The 17858-nt window shown below is 40.1% G+C and overlaps 1 protein-coding gene across 2 annotated transcripts in view; it reads right to left on the reverse strand.

Annotated features, from left to right (window-relative positions):
* Positions 1 to 2938: 2938 nt before the first annotated feature.
* The window catches only part of LOC138082139 (probable E3 ubiquitin-protein ligase HERC6), a 52873-nt gene continuing 37953 nt past the window's right edge, over positions 2939 to 17858 (reverse strand). For both annotated transcript variants that reach the window (XM_068975427.1, XM_068975426.1), the window contains 7 exons: positions 17586 to 17729; positions 10024 to 10190; positions 7842 to 7908; positions 6915 to 6985; positions 5194 to 5377; positions 5005 to 5107; positions 2939 to 3737 (listed from right to left, as the gene is read on the reverse strand). In XM_068975427.1, the coding sequence (XP_068831528.1) occupies positions 3514 to 3737; positions 5005 to 5107; positions 5194 to 5377; positions 6915 to 6985; positions 7842 to 7908; positions 10024 to 10190; positions 17586 to 17729 (960 nt within the window). In that variant the 3' untranslated portion in view covers positions 2939 to 3513. The remainder of the gene's footprint in view (positions 3738 to 5004; positions 5108 to 5193; positions 5378 to 6914; positions 6986 to 7841; positions 7909 to 10023; positions 10191 to 17585; positions 17730 to 17858) is intronic.

The following is a 17858-nucleotide window of genomic DNA, read 5'->3' on the forward strand; positions in this document are numbered from 1 at the left end:
ACTAAGGTCCGTCTAGTCAAGGCTATGGTTTTTCCTGTGGTCATGTATGGATGTGAGAGTTGGACTGTGAAGAAGGCTGAGCGCCGAAGAATTGATGCTTTGAAACTGTGGCATTGGAGAAGACTCTTAAGAGTCCCTTGGACTGCAAGGAGATCCAACCAGTCCATTCTGAAGGAGATCAGCCCTGGGATTTCTTTGGAAGGAATGATGCTAAAGCTGAAACTCCAGTACTTTGGCCACCTCATGCAAAGAGTTGACTCATTGGAAAAGACTCTGATGCTGGGAAGGATTGGGGGCAGGAGGAGAAGGGGACAACAGAGGATGAGATGGCTGGATGGCATCACTGACTCGATGGACGTGAGTCTGAGTGGACTGTGGGAGCTGGTAATGGACAGGGAGGCCTGGCATGCTGCAATTCATGGGGTCACAAAGAGATGGACACGACTGAGCGACTGAACTGAACTGAACAGTGATCAATGCAAAGAAATAGAGGAAATCAATAGAATGGGAAAGACTAGAGATCTCTTCAAGAAAATTAGAGATACCAGGGGAACATTTCATGCAAAGATGGGTACAAGAAAGGACAGAAATTTTATGGACCTAACATAAGCAGAAGCTATTCAGAGGTGGCAAGAATACATAGAAGAACTACACAAAAAAGATCTTAATGACCCAGATAACCATGATGGTGTGATCACTCACATAGACCCAGACATCCTGGACTGTGAAGTCAAGTGAGCCTTAGGAAGCATCACTACGAACAAAGCTAGTGGAGGTGATGAAATTGCAGCTGAGCTATTTCAAATCCTAAAAGATGATGCTGTGAAAGTGCTGCACTCAATATGCCAGCAAATGTGGAAAATTCAGCAGTGGCCACAGGACTGGAAAAGGTCAGTTTTCATTTCAATCCCAAAGAAAGGTAATGTGAAAGAATATTCAAACTACCACACAATTGTACTCATCTCACATGCTAGCAAAGTAATGCTGAAAATTCTCCAAGCAGAGCTTCAACAGTACGTGAACCAAAAATTTCCAGATGTTCAAGCTGGATTTAGAAAAGGCAGAGGAACCGGAGATCAAATTGCCTATATTCATTGGATCATGAAAAAGCAAGAGAGTTCCAGAAAGACATCTGCTTTTTTGACTATGCCAAAGCCTTTGACTGTCTGGATCACAACAAACTGTGGAAAATTCTGAAAGAGATGAGAATACCAGACCACCTGACCTGCCTCCTGAGAAACCTGTATGCAGGTCAAGAAGCAACAGTTAGAACCAGACATGGAACAACAGACTGGTTCCAAATTGGGAAATACTACATCAAGGCTGTATACTGTCACCCTGTTTATTTAACTTATATGCAGAGTACATCATGAGAAATGCTGGACTGGATGAAGCACAAGCTGGAATCAAGATTGCCGGAAGAAATAACAATAACCTCAGACACGCAGATGACACCACCGTTATGGCAGAAAGCAAAGAACTAAAGAGTCTCTTGATGAAAGTGAAAAAGGAGAGTGAAAAAGGTGGCTTAAAGCTCAACATTCAGAAAACGAAGATCATGGCATCTGGTCCCATCACTTCATGGCAAATGGATGGGGAAACAATGGAAACAGTGACAGACTTTGTTTTGGGAGGCTTCAAAATCAGTGCAGATGGTGACTGCAGCCATGAAATTAAATCGCTTGCTACTTGGAAGAAAAGGTATGACCTACCTAGACAGCATATTAAAAAGCAGAGACATTACTTTGCTGACAAAAGTCCATCTAGTCAAAGCTATGGTTTTTCCAGTAGTCATGTATGGATGTGAGAGTTGGACCATAAAGAAAGCTGAGCGCCAAAGAATTGATGCTTTTGAACTGTGGTGTTGCAGAACTCTTGAGAGCCCCCTGGACTGCAAGGAAATCAAACCAGTCAATCTTAAAGGAAATCAGTCCTGAATATTCATTGGAAGGACTGATGCTGTAGATGAAACTCCAATACTTTAGCCACCTGATGTGAAAAACTGACTCACTAGAAAAGACCCTAATGCTGGGAAAGTTGAAGGCAAGAGGAGAAGGGGGTGACAGAGGATGAGGTGGTTGGATGGCATCACCGACTTGATGGACATGAGTTTGATCAAGCTCCAGGAGTTGGTGATAGACAGGGAAGCCTAGTGTGCTGCAGTCCATGGGGTCACAAAGAGTCAGACACAACTAAGCGACAGAACTGAACTAAGGATCTCTAAGATGTAGAAGTTACTTTTCCCCTTAAAATTCCAATAGTATACATCTGGGCCTTCATTCCATTTATTGTAGAAACCAGATATATCCCAAATAACTATGAGAATTTGCTGGGGGCTTACATTTCTACTAAATACCTCACAGTCTAGGGTTTTTGGTGAAATCTGTCTGGTCTGTCTGTCCTCAGATTTCAGACCTCCTTCCACATCAGCACCTAGTGTGGACGTCACCCCATAGTTTCTTTTCCCACAGCACCACTGATACAAGGCTTCTGTGTATGGTTTGGGATGACCATAGGCAGTTATAGAATAGGTTATAGTTTTAAACTTAATATGAGATAGAAGTGGCTCACAAAATTCATTTCCAACATGCTTATATGTCTCCTTTAATTTATTCTATAGCTATGATGCTGAAACATATTTCATGTTCTTCATTTTTTTCCAACTGTAATTAGACAGGAGTTCCTGGTTGGGCTCAGCCTTTAACCAAAATAATGTTATTTTCATTTAGAATGATTCTTAGAACACAGCACTGAACACAAGCCATTTTTCAGTAAATTAACATTTAGATTTTTCAAAAAGATTGTTTGGCTATAATCAAAACTCTGGAGACATTCCAGAATAGGAAAAAACAAAACAAACAAACAAACAAACAAACATATATATATATATATATATATATATATATATGCCTCAAAACATGGTGAATTCATTTACAGTTTTATTTTTTTGAACTTCATATTTGTAGACTGTTTATTAGGGTTTCCCTGGTGGCTCAGATGGTAAAGCGTCTGCCTGCAATTTGGGAGACCCGAGTTCGATCCCTGGGTCAGGAAGATCCTCTGGAGAAGGAAATGGCAACCCACTCCAGTACTGTTGCCTGGAAAATTCCATGGATGGAGGAGACTGGTAGGCTACAGCCCATGGTGTCGCAAAGAGTTGGACACGACTGAGTGACTTTACTTTCACTTATTAGATGTACAATATTTTTAGAGTATCTTTTAGCTTTTAATATTCAGTATATTTTAAAATGATAATTATTATTCAGGAAATAATTCAGTAAAAAGCAATCATTCTCATAGCAAATTTAAGGAACAGGAAATGCTGGTTTATTAACAATATTATCCTTGACTTATCATGTCACTGTTTATCCCAGCATTTGTCAACTAATTCTATCTAAAATCCATCAATCTTTGTGCTAATCAGACCTAAAGAAGAAACTGTACTTCTGCACTAAAGAACAGGAGGATCGTAGGGTGAGAGGACCCGAGATCTGAGCCTCTCAGAGGTCCCTATCATCCTGTGACTGTGTGTGAGATAAATCCTTTGTTGCTGTTGATGGCTATTTGAAGTGCTTCCTTCATTTTTTTCATTGTAGAATATTTAGGGAGTTCCAGAATATTATGACATGTCAGTGATCTTGGGAAATCTCTTTCACTGAAAGTCTCAGGACAGCGAAACCAGATTCCTGTTTTCTGTATGCCTTTTACATGTAGTCTATCATTTCCTGTAAGAAAAACTAAAAAAAAAAAAAAAAACTTCAGTTAAGATAGTTCACAGAAAGAACAAAACTTAAAATGGAAAGGAAGAAATTAATCACTCCATTCAAAAATATTTATCGGGTCCCCCTTGTGCAAAGAGAACTACATGGGACCATGTGAAGAAAAATCATGACATTTGGTCTTTGTCTTTGGTGAGTTCACGATCTAGTTGGGGGAAAATTACGTATGTGAAAAGATGACAGCAAGATACAAGGAGTTTAGTTTAGCTCAGCTAGGAAGTATGACGTGAAGAGGTAATAAAGACACTGAGCCTCAAGGCAGGGAGAAAGGTGCCAGGTTAGGGTGACAGGGAAGCGTCAGGTAGAAAGAAAGAAACCAGAGAAGATGTATGTGAACTCACTGAATGCACAGCCAACAGAATCCCTGGACTGAAACAAAAGTTTCCCATTAAGAACGAAGACTGGAAAGGTAGTTTGGGCTTGTGGAGAAGTAGTTAAGTTTGTGGAAAAGTTGTCCTCAAACATCCTCAGTAGCAACAAAAATAGCAAGAAAGATGTGTACGCATCTCAAGAAGAACTAAGAAATGGGATGAGAGAGAAGAGAATAAGGCATTAAGTCTGTCCTATGGAAACCCAGGGTTCCCACCAAGAGAGGTTCTTAAGTCTTAGTGGTCTTGAACATGGGCTTTGAATTAGCCTGCTGGGTTCAAATTCTCATTCTGACACTAACCAACTGTCAGAACATAGGCAAGCTACTAAATGCTGCAAGCCTCTTTTTCCTCATATATGAAGTGGGGAAAAATAAAAGTACCTGCTTCATAGGCTGCTATTAGAATAAAGGGAAGTAATCGTTATAAAGTGATCAGGACAGTGCCTGGTATAAATGTTGTTCTTATCATCATCATCAGTGGTCACTGCTACTATTAATCATTTATAGTATTTGAGACAGTTAACATTGCCCCAATTCCACAGGACTTTAGATAATTAAATAAAGGTAGGAATGTGAGATAAAAGGCTCAACTAGGAGCCAACTAAAGTGAAGAAAGAAGACACAAACTGGGTCAGTATAGGCAAGGTAGTAAAATAACAATACCTTTATTACTAACATTTAAAAAAAATGGAAAACAGGCTTAAGTAAGAAAAAAAATAGTGGTCTAGAACGTAGGGGACCTGCATTCTAACCCTTGCTTTGCCATTAACATTTGTGATACACTATTAATGACTTTATCTCAAGATATTTTAAAAGATATGTAATTATAGATTCATCTATTTCTGCAATACTTACAGAGGAATTTTCTCTTTTCATCCAAAGTTAAATTATGGAAAGCTTTCCAAAACATCAGTATAGTAGGATGTGACTCATGGTATCCTTGCTCATAAATAGAATTCTTGAAAAAAAAAAAAAAAGGAGAAATTTGGTTTTTAGGGGTAATTTTTGTTTGGAAGACTTGGGGGTGCTTTAGTTATTACCTACCTTTTCAAATTGTTTCCAGTCATAGTCGGTATTTCCAATTATTGCTCTCATTAGTTCTTCAGGCTTGAAATGTTTAAGTATCTCTTTGTCAAAAAGTTTATAAAATCCTCTCTGAAATTCCTCATAAACTGCCTTTACAGAGGTGTTGAAAACATAATCAACACACTTAGAAACATAGTCTTTCCTGAAGAAAGCAAAAAAAAAAAAAAAAAAAGGCCAATAATATACTTAACCAGTGACTAAACTATTCTCTACTTTGCCTTTTTTTTCCCTCCCCCCATCTACTTTGCCTTTTCATGATTTCTATTAAGAAAGAAAAATAAGTTACATCTGCAGAGCACACAACGCTACATGACACAGGGCTACGAAAACATCCATTCAGCTAGAAGAAGAAAGCGTGGAGAAAACGCAGAGGCATGAAGGCTTTGTTTTGCTCCCATTGCCCCAACCACATTCAGGGCAGTATTTTAAAAACACCAATCTGAATAATGTCATTCTCCTGCTTAAAATCTTTAAAAGACTTCTCATTGCCTTGAAGGTAAATTTCAAACCTCTTTAGCAGGATTAAAAAGGTCTCCAAGGAGGAAGGGGGTAAAAAACAATGGGCTCCACGATGTGACCCTTGCCTGACTCAGCAGCCTCTTCCCACTGCCGTTTGAACCTCCGGCCTCACTGACCTTCAGTTCACTGGCCTCACTGTCGCCCTTACAGTTAGGCCACAGCAGGCAGGGCTTCCTTTTCACCTGGCAACTTCCATCACTCATCAGAATTCAAAATGAACATGACTTTCTCAGGGTTGGTCCTCTGTCCTCTCTCTCCCCTCTCACAGCACATCACTGTGTAAATTATGTCTGCAGAGATTGTCTTCTCCAATTTGTGATGAATTTCCTGAGAGCAGGTGTGCTACTGGAGATATTTCCACCAGGTATCACCTAAAACATGCTAATCTATTCTTTGAGCATCCTTCAAGGACCGTCATGTCTGAATCAACCTCCTCTGTCCTCCCCTGTAACCAGTGGTGTGCTGGTAAATGTTCTACAACCAGCTTTCTTAAAAGGAGAGGGAAAAAGATGGAATCGTCATTTGCAGCATTTGCCAATTTCTGTGGTTTACCTGTCACCCTCTAGTTTCTTAATTGGTTTTCACTTTCTTCAGAATGTTCATCCTTATCTGACTTTCTATTACATAATAATTTATTGACTTTCTGCTCCACTGTAATTTCTGCTCTAGATTTTGCATCTATTTTTACTGCCATATCTCTGACACCTAGAATAGGGTCTAGTATAGAGTAGGGGCTCAAAAAATAATTATTAAATGAACAGTGAAAAGTGCTGCAAAGGAAATATTTAATCTTGACTCCTTTCGTCCCTTCTTTTCCCTGTAACCTTTTATCTTTTGAAAAAGATCAGAAGCTAAAATGATCATCTGGAAAGACTGTAAAGCTCAGACGGTAAAGAAACTGCCTGAAATGCGGGAGACCTGGGTTCAGTTCCTGGGTTAGGAAGATCCCCTGGAGGAAGGTATGGCAACCCACTCCAGTATTCTTGCCTGGAGAATCCCCCCGGACAGAGGAGCCTGGTGGGCTACAGTCCATGGGGTCGCAAAGAGTCAGACACAGCTGAGTGACTGAGCACAGCAAAAGACAAAATATATTTATAAAGCATAGTGATATAAATATTTTATGTGTATTCAAAACAGATGTGCAAGGTCTCAAAACTTACTTGTTGCTTTGGTCTACAAATACAGAAATCCCATCTGGAACTAAATCAACATCATTTTGGTCCCAGGGTATCTGTAACCAAAATATATTGAAGAAAGTCTGAATAATCAACCACAAGACCATTATTGCTAGTACATTCTTCCCTATAAAACTTTAAATAACTAGGTGTTAAATAATTATTTATATAGTTCATGTATGGATGTGAGAGTTGGACTGTGAAGAAGGCTGAGCGCCGAAGAATTGATGCTTTTGAACTGTGGTTTTGGAGAAGACTCTTGAGAGTCCCTTGAACTGCAAGGAGATCCAACCAGTCCATTCTGAAGGAGATCAGCCCTGGGATTTCTTTGGAAGGAATGATGCTAAAGCTGAAACTCCAGTACTTTGGCCACCTCATGCAAAGAGTTGACTCATTGGAAAAGACTCTGATGCTGGGAAGGATTGGGGGCAGGAGGAGAAGGGGACGACAGAGGATGAGATGGCTGGATGGCATCACTGACTCGATGGACGTGAGTCTGGGTGAACTCCAGGAGATGGTGTTGGACAGGGAGGCCTGGCGTGCTGCGATTCATGGGGTCGCAAAGAGCCAGACACGACTGAGCGACTGAACTGAACTGAACTCAACTGAACTGATATAGCTCAATCATCTAAATCATCTAAAACATACCATAGTATATGCTATATATTGCTTTATGCATATATCATTCCATTTAATTTTTTACAGTGTTCACATTGATTGAATAATTGCTATCTTTTCACTTTGAGAGTGTATAGACATAAGGCATCAAATAAGGAGCAAGTGGGGGAAAAGTCTTACAGTACAGAAGTATAATAACCTTCAAAAAACACATCCAATATATAAGATACTATATAAAAAATATTTTTAAAAACATTAAATCTAAACTATAATCTGATTTTCGTTAGTACTCACAGAAAAACGTATGCCAAGTTCTTCTTTAATGTCATTAGCATCATCATTTAGAACTTCTTGCAAACACCTAATGAAAATTTTGTTTTAAAATATATATTATTCCTACACAACTTCAAAAGAAATAAATGGTCAATGGAAAAAATGTGAACAATATAAAAATTTATAAAGTGTATTAAAAGTCATATAAATTTCTCCTTCTCCACCTTCCCATTCCCTCTTCCTAGAGTTAACCTTTACAAGTTTGATTGGTCAGATTACTGCCTATCATGTAGACACTGCTGAATCTTGGTGGAAATTATAAGAAAGGAGCACCTTCCCCTAGACCGGCCCTTCCCCTGAACCAGGCCTTATTTTTGTCTCCCAGGGGACATTTGGCAAAATCTGGAGACATCTTTGGTTGTCACGATTAAAGGGAGTGTTATGATTAAGGGGGGTCCCTTGGACTGCAAGATCAAACCAGTCAATCCTAAAGGAAATCAGTCCTGAATATTCATTGGAAGGACTGATGCTGAAGCTGAAACTCCAATACTTTGGCCATCTGATGCAAAGAACTGACTCATTGGAAAAGATCCTGATGCTGGGAAAGATTGAAGGCAGGAAGAGAAGGGGATGATAGAGGATGAGCTGGTTGGATGGCATTACCAACTCAATGGACATGAGTTTGAGCAAGCTTCCCTGATAGTTCAGTTGGTAAAGAATCTACCTGCAATGCAGGAGATTCCTGTGTCAGAAAGATCTGCTGGAGAAGGGATAGGCTACCCACTCCAGTATTCTTGGGTTTCCCTTGTGGCTCAGCTGGTGAAAAGAATCCACCTGCAATGCAGGAGACCTGAGTTTGATCCCTGGGTTGGGAAGATCCCCTAGAGAAGGGAAAGGCTACCCATTCCAGTATTCTGGCCTGGAGAATTCCATGGACTGTAAAGTCCTTGGGGTTGCGAAGAGTCTGACACGATTGAACGACTTTCACGTAGTACTGGCATCTAATGGGTAGCAGCCCCATATGCTGCTAGGCATCTCTACAATGTCCAAGTCAGTCTTCCACAACAAAGAATTATCTAGCCCAAAATGTGTGTACTGCCAAGGCTGAAAAACCCTGGTCTATACTGTCAGAGTATAAGGTATAAATCTAGCCAGTGTTTTCTTTCACTAACAGTACACGGGAAGAGAATCTTTTTCTTCCATCTGTTGCCAACTCTATATTGTAAAAAAAACTTCTTAACAGTTGTCAATCTATAAGCAGAAAAATTATATCTCATTTTCATCTGCATTTTCTTGGTTACTAGAAAGGTTGAGCCTATTTTTTGAGTTTATATACACATATAGTCATATCTATATTATATGAAGATATTAATCCATTGTCTATCATGTGTTGCCAGTTTTTTCTTTAGAGAACATAGTTGGCCATTTAACCTAGAACAAGCATTTTTCAGTCCTTAAAAAATAAAGTTCATGGGCTTGCCTGCTGGCTCAGTGGTAAAGAATCTGCCTACGAATACAGGAGACACAGGTTCGATCTCTGATCCGGGAAGATCTATGCCCGTGCACCACCACTACTGAGCCTGTGCTCTAGAGCCCGGGAGCCGCAGCTACTGACCCACGTGCTGCAGCTCCTGAAGGCTGCAGGCCCTAGAGCCCACGCTCGGCAACAAGAGAAGCCACCACAATGAGAGGCTCGAATACCACAACTAGAGCAGCCCCCGCCTGCTAGAGAAAGCCTGCCCAGCAATGAAGACTCAGCACAGCCAAAAAATAAATGAATAAAAATTAAACACCAATGTTTGTGACATGCTGATTTATTGAAATAAGTGAAATATTATTAAATAGGATTATTTAAAATCAATATAGCATGTACGATTCTCATTACGAATATCATGTACTATCCAAAGCAACCATTTCCATCTGGATAGATTCAAGAGACTAGACAACAGCTCTGTTTATTGTGCCATTGCTAATTAGAGGAGCATTTGGCTTTTTTCCACTTCTGAAGGTTTACTTGATTATAAGTCATGCTAAAATTCAAACTCATCTAAAGAGCATGTACATTTATTGAAACTGAAGACCTTATCTGTGTGTCTCTGCATATATCTATGTGTCTGTGTGTAACATTATTTGTGTCTAAACAACAGAGACGGACTGAGACTGACTAGATACACAGTCCTAAAAAAAATTTATATTTACTTACTTTCCAAAAGAAGGACTGAGTTCTTTTAAATCTTCCAATGATGGCTCCTGGTCCAGAAGTTTCTTAAACAGAGCCAGTGGGAAAGGGAGGTAGACAACATTAAAATTATATAGGGAGAGTCCACACAGCATCCCAAAGAGGAAATACATCTTCTTCTCAAATTTAGGCTAGAGAAGAAAAAAAAAAATCCTTTATGTATTATATATAATCAATAATCCAGACAGATAATTAGATTAGTAAAAAAAAAGTTTGGTTCCTTTCTCTAATAGTCAGAAATTAGAAACAAAATGAGCTTCAGGAAAATAAAAATTTGAGGTTCTCAGATAGGTTATAACACAATATAAAATTCTGTAAGTTAAAATACAAATGTTAACAGTTCAGAATATTAAACAAATGAATTTGATTTTTGTTACTGATAGCATATCTGGAATATGAAAAAATGCTCAGTGAACCTTAAAAATGAAGGTTTTCACTATTGAATTTTACACTCTTTGTCTTCAAATTCATGTAGAAAATGACACCAGGAAGGAAGGGTGTACTTTATCTATGCCTGCAGCGGGTGTCAGTCATGCCAGGGGTGTGTCAGAGGAGTGCTGGTCCCTTCAGCAATGCCGCCCTCAACCCAGGTGTGCTTACAGGGACATATGGGTCAGGGAAAGCGACCGATGCTGTTGACTCTGAAGGTCTGTGGAAGGAAGAAGGAAAGAGTCCTGATAAAATTGGCTTCACTCTTCTCTGCACTGTGTGGTCCTGGATGAAGTAAACCCTGGCCACATCTGGCCAGGCCGTCACTGCAGCCCAACCGACAGGCCACTATTCCAAGACTTCAATTCCAGTGCCAGCTTTGCTGTTAGCTGATCACTGACTTTAGGGACCCATATAGTAATCTGTGCTTCAATCTACTTGCTCTATTTACTTCCTAGTGTAATTGCCTAGGAGAAACATTAAAAATGCATTTGAATTTTGAAAATGAGTTAAAAGTTCAATACAAGTAACCTCCAAAGGTGACCTCTTCTAATCTAATCAGTCTTACTTCCTGTATTTGTAAGGTGTCCCTGATTCTAGTGGATTTTGTCTCTTTGTTTTCTACCCAGGAGTATAGTATTCAGCAAAGCTTAAGGGTAAGCACTGGGGGCTTTGGGATCACTCTTAAATTTATATCCTCACTTGGTCACTTGCAAGTTGAATATCCATTCAGTTCAGTCTCTGAGTCGTGTCTGACTCTTTGCGATCCCATGGACTGCAGCATGTCAAGACACCCTGTCCATCACTAACTCCCAGAGTTCACCAGAGTTCATTCAAACTCATGTCCATTGAGTCAGTGATGCCATCCAACCATCTCATCCTCTATTGTCCCCTTCCCCTCCTGCCTTCAATCTTTCTGAGCATCAGGGTCGTTTCAAATGAGACAGTTCTTCGCATCAGGTGGCCAAATTATTAGAGCTTCAGTTTAAATATTAGTCCTTGCAATGAATATTCAGGACTGATTTCATTTAGGATGGAATGGTTGGATCTCCTTGCAGTCCAAGGGACTCTCAAGAGTCTTCTCCAGCACCGCAGCTTAAAAGCATCAATTCTTTAGCGCTCAGCCTTCTTTATATCCAACTCTCACATCCATACATGACCACTGGAAAAACCACACCTTTGACTAGACTGACCTTTGTTGGGAAAGTAATGTGTCTGCTTTTTAATATACTGTCTAGGTTGGTCATAACTTTCCTTCCAAGGGACAAGTGTCTTTTAATTTCATGGCTGCAGTCACCATCTGCAGTGAATTTCGAGCGCCCTAAAATAAAGTCTCTCACTGTTTCCACTGTTTCCCCATCTATTTGCCATGAAGTGATGGGACCAGATGCCATGATCTTAGTTTTCTGAATGTTGATCTTTAAGCCACCTTTTTCACTCTCCTCTTTCACTTTCATCAAGAGGCTTTTTAGCTCCTCTTCACTTTCTGCCATAAGGGTGGTGTCATCTGCATATCTGAGGTTATTGATATTTCTCCCGGCAATCTTGATTCCAGCTTGTGCTTCACCCAGCCCAGCGTTTCTCATGATGTACTCTGCATAGAAGTAAAATAAGCAGAGTGACAGTATACAGTCTTGAAGTACTCCTTTCCTTATTTGGAACCATTCTTTTATTCCATAGAGACTTCCCTGGTGGCTCAGAAGGTAAAGCGTCTGCCTACAATGTGGGAGAACACGGGTTCAATCCCTGGGTTGGGAAGATCTCTTGGAGAAGGGAATGGCAACCCACTCCAGTATTCTTGTCCTCCCCCACCAAAAAAGGGGCTCAAAGAAATATTTGGCTTCCCTGGTGGCTCACATGGTAAAGTGTCTGTCTACAATGTGGGAGACCTGGGTTCGATCCCTGGGTTGAGAAGTTCCCTGGAGAAGGAAATGGCAACCCACTCCAGGGTCTTACCTAGAAAATCCCATGGACAGAGGAGCCTGGTGTCCATGGGGTTGAAAAGAGTCAGACAGGACTGAGCGACTTCACTTTCACTTTCTTTCTTTCTTCTTATTCCATATCCAGTTCTAACTGTTGCTTTCTGACCTGTATACAGGTTTCTCAAGAGGCAGGTCAGGTCATCTAGTATTCCCATCTCTTTCAGAATTTTCCACAGTTTGTTGTGATCCACACAGTCAAAGGCTTTGGCATGGTCAATAAAACAGAAATAGATGTTTGCAATTTGATCTCTGGTTCCTCTGCCTTTTCTAAAACCAGCTTGAACATCTGGAAGTTCGTGGTTCACATACTGTTGAAGCCTGGCTTGGAGAATTTTGAGCATTACTTTACTAGCATGTGTGATAAGTGCAGTTGTGTGGTAGTTTGAGCATTCTTTGGCATTACCTTTCTTTGGGATTGGAATGAAAACTGACCTTTTACAATCCTGTGGCCACTGCTGCGTTTTTCAAATTTGCTGGCATATTTTGTGCAGCACTTTCACAGCATCATCTTTTAGGATCTGAAATAGCTCAGCTGGAATTCCATCACCTCCACTAGCTTTGTTCGTAGTGATGCTTTCTAAGGCACACTTGACTTCACATTCCAGGATGTCTGGGTCTAGGTGAGTGATCACACCACCATGATTATCTTGGTTGTGAAGATCTTTTTTGTATAGTTCTTCTGTGTATTCTTGCCACCTCTTCTTAATATCTTCTGCTTCTGTTAGGTCCATACCATTTCTGTCCTTTATTGTGCCTATTCTTGCATGAAATGTTCCCTTGGTATCTCTAATATTCTTAAGAGATCGCTAATCTTTCTCATTGTATTGTTTTCCTCTATTTCTTTACACTGATCACTGAGGAAGGCTTTCTTATCTCACCTTGCTAGTCTTTGGAACTCTGCATTCAAGTGGGTATATTTTTCCTTTTTTCTTTTGCTTTTTGCTTCTCTTCTTTTCACAGCTATTTGTAAGGTCTCCTCAGACAGCCATTTTGCTTTTTTGCATTTCTTTTTCTTGGGGATGGTCTTGATTCCTGTTTCCTGTACAATGTCATGAACCTCCATCCATAGTTCTTCAGGCACTCTATCAGATATAATCCCTTGAATCAATTTATCACTTCCACTGTATAATCGTAAGAGATTTGATTTAGGTCATACCTGAATGGTCTAGTGTTTTTCCCTACTTTCTTCAATTTAAGTCTGAATTTGGCAATAAGGAGTTCACGATGTGAGCCACAGTCAGCTCCCGGTCTTGTTTCTGTTGACTGTATGTAGCTTCTCCATCTTTGGCTGCAAAGAATATAATCAATCTGAATTCAGTATTGACCTCTGGTGATGTCCATGTGTAGAGTCTTCTCTTGCGTTGTTGGAAGAGGGTGTTTGCTATGACCAATGCATTCTCTTGGAAAAATTCTATTAGCCTTTGCCCTGCTTCATTCTGTACTCCAAGGCCAAATCTGCCTGTTACTCCAGGTATCTCTTGACTTCCTACTTTTGCATCCAGTCCCCTATAATGAAAAGAACATCTTTTGGGGGTGTTAGTCCTAGAAAATCTTGTAGGTCTTCATAGAACCGTTCAAATTCAGCTTCTTCAGCATTACTGGTCGGAGCATAGACTGGGATTAATATGATATTGAATGGTTTGCCTTGGAAATGAGCAGAGATCGTTCTGCCATTTTTGAGATTGCATCCAAGTACTGCATTTCTGACTCTTTTGTTGACTATGACAGCTACTCCATTTCTTTTAAGGGATTCTTGCCTACATTAGTAGATATAATGGTCATCTTATTTAAATTCACCCATCCAGTCCATTTTAGTTCACTGATTCCTAAAATGTCGACATTCACTCTTGCCATCTCCTGTTTGACCACTTCCAATTTGCTTTGATTCATGGACCTAACATTCTAGGTTCCTATGCAATTTTGCTCTTTATAGCATCAGACTTGGCTTCTATCACCAGTCACATGCACAAGTGGATGGTTGTTTTTGCTTTGGCTCTGTCTCTTCATTCTTTCAGGAGTTATTTCTCCACTGATCTCTAATAGCATATTGGGTACCTACCAACCTGGGGAATTCATCTTTCACTGTCCTAATTTTTCACCTTTTCATACTGTTCATGGGGTTCTCAAGGCAAGAATACTAAAGTGGTTTGCCATTCTCTTCTCCAGTGGACCACGTTCTGTCAGAACTCTCCACCATGACCCTCCTTCTTAAGTGGCCCTACAAGGCATGGCTCATAGTTTCACTGAGTTAGACAAGGCTGTGTTCCATGTGATCAGACTGATTAGTTTTCTGTGATTGTGGTTTTCAGTCTGTCTGCCTTCTGATGGAGAAGGATAAGAGGCTTATGGAAGCTTCCTGATGGGAGAGACTGACAGAGGGGGAAACTGGGTCTTGTTCTGATGGGCGAGGCCATGCTCAGTAAATCTTTAATCCAATTTTCTGTTAATGGGTAGAGCTGTGTTCCCTCTCTGTTATTTATTTGGGGCCAAACTATGGTGGAGGTAATGAATATCTGTATACAGTTTATTTAATCTCTCTGTGCCTCAGTTTCTTCATCTTTAAAATGGGGCAAACCACTTATCTCATAGAGTTGATATGAGGTTTATTTTCTTCCTTTCCATTCCCTGCTTGCATTGTTTTGATATATTTAGTCCCTATCCTTCATCATTAACCTCAGGGCTCCATTTTCCAATGACACTTTTTCCAATCACTTCAGTCCCCCTTGATTTCTTTAGGTCCTAAGAAAGAATCCCTTAAATTTGTATAGTGACCTAAAGTTCTCAGGGAGCCTCACACTTTTATCATACCTTCACACTTTGACATACCTTTTATCTTGTTTTAATCTCACAATAACTCTATAAAGGAGGCAGAATAGATATTAGTTTTGCTGGTACTTAGGCATTTTTACTGGAGAAAGCAATGGCAACCCACTCCAGTACTCTTGCCTGGGAAATCCCATGGACGGAGGAGCCTGGTAGGCTGCCGTCTATGGGGTCGGACAGAGTCGGATACAACTGAAGTGACTTAGCAGCAGCAGCAGTAGCAGGCATTTTTACAGTTGAGGAAACTAACAACTCAGAGAGGCTAAATTATACACCCACCATCACTCAAGACTAGATCTCTGGGCTTCTGATCTCACAAGAGTGCTTCCTTCCCTATCCTACCTATTTCCCAACAACTATTACAACAGACCTTGATGCTGGGAAAGATTGAAGGCAGGAAGAAAAGGGGACAATAGAGGATGAGATGGTTGGATGGCATCACCACCTTGATGGACATGAGTCTGAGCAAGCTCCAGAAGTTGGTGATGGACAGGGAAGCCTGGCGTGCTGCAGTCCATGGGGTTGCAAAGAGTCAGAAATGACTGAGCAACTGAACTGAACTGAACTGATTATAACACAAAGTCAGCAGCACAAAATTTCAAAAAATTGCTAAAGTCCCTGGTATTTTAGTCTTATTGCTCTATCTACATATATAAAATGTTTTCAAAGGAAAGAGATTGCATTATCCACTAATCTGAATCTTCTATAGTATTTAATACAATGTGGGAACTTCAAGAAACAGCCAGTAAAAACTTGTTGGTTGACCCTACCAATGGCACACCTTAGCCACTCCTATCTTTTCGAGATTCATTCTTTCTCAAAAAGATGTTTCGTGGCTAAACATCTAATCGCTAAATTGTGTCCAATTCTTTCAGGACTGCATGGACTGTAGCCTGCCAGGCTCTCTGTCCATGGATTTTCCCAGGCAAAAATAACTGGAGTGTGTGGCTTCTCTAGGGTATCTTTCCCACCCAGGGATCGAATCCACGTCTCCTGTATTAGCAGGCAGATTCTGTACCACTGAGCCACCTGGGAAGCCCTTCTAAAAAGATACAAAACACCTTTTAGTGCTTTTTCACTCTCATTCATGTTCTCTTCCTCTACCCTTTTCTTTCTGGGTTCCAAACTCCACCATATCATTTGAAAGAGTATTTGGAAGTTTATGGGAAAGGAGATCAATAAACTGAAATTCAACATGTGATTCTTGTTAGAATTATTTGCTCTGTGTTACTAAAAGAGAAGGGTTCCCTTGTGGCTCAGCTGGTAAGGAGTCTGCTTACAATTCAGAAGACCCGGGTTCAATCCCTGCATTGGGAAGATCTCCTGGAGGAGGGAATGGCAATCCACTCCAGTATTCTTGCCTGGAGAACCCCATGGACAGAGAACTTTGGTAGGCTACAGTCCACGTGGTCACATAGAGTCGGACACGACTGAGTGACTAACACACACACACACTAATAGAGAAATGAAGTTTTTACTACTTTAAGAAAATGTTTACATATAGAGAATCTTTGTAAAAATATAATCATTGCAGAAATGAATCATCTTATTAGAATTAGCAATTATCTCCAGGATTCTGTTAACAATTTCTCTCCTAGTTTGAAACTCTAGATTATTGCCTCTTAAAATTTAGGAAACCACCCAATATTCAACAAAGTGTAATACATCTAAACTATGGAATACTGCTCAGCAATAGAAGGGAATGAACTAGGATAGATACAGCACACATGATTCTCAGTATCATTATGCTGAATGAAAGGACAGATACAAAGACTGCTTATGATTCCATTTATGTAAAATTCTAGGAAATCAAATTATGGTGACAGAAATCGAATCAGTGGTGGCATGGGCATGAGGCAGGGAATAGAGGCAGGGAGAAGAAGGATCAGAAAGGAACTGAGGAAACTCTAGGGGATGATGGATGTGTTCACTGTCTTTTGTTTTCATTGTCTTGAATTTCATGGGCATAGATGTACATCAAAATGTATCAAAGTGGACATTTTATGTACCATTTATCATATCTCAAATATACTTTATTCACACTGTTTAAAAATTTAATTTTCATATGAATCACCGAGCGATCTTATAAAAATATATATTCTAATCTGGGCCTGAGATTCTGCTTTTCTAACAGTTCCAGGTAATGCTGGAACTTCCGCTCTGTGGTCCACATTTTGAGTAGCAAGGCTTTACGTGACCTAATTTTACATTAGCAGGTATTGTGTTCATTTACAGTATATGGTATACTTTTTCTGTTCTGAAAAACCATAAGAAAACAGATAAAAGGCTTACGTTGACAGGAAACCACATGTAGGAATCCTCTTCAGGATATATGAACATTCCATATTCTTCCTTGGTCATAGATTCAAATATACAGTGAAAAAACTCAGACTTCACCCCATCCCCCACAGAACGAATTTCTTTAATGAATTCAACCTGAGAAAAGAGGACATTGTCAGGTCCAGATTTAAAACATGGTGCCTTGACCTTTACAGAAAAGTTTCAAGCCTCCTGCCATCACCAGAATTCCCAGAATCCACTCTCCTTACCTAACTGTACTTTGCT

The sequence above is a fragment of the Capricornis sumatraensis genome, chromosome 7, assembly GCF_032405125.1.
Source record: "Capricornis sumatraensis isolate serow.1 chromosome 7, serow.2, whole genome shotgun sequence".
Lineage (NCBI taxonomy): Eukaryota > Metazoa > Chordata > Mammalia > Artiodactyla > Bovidae > Capricornis > Capricornis sumatraensis.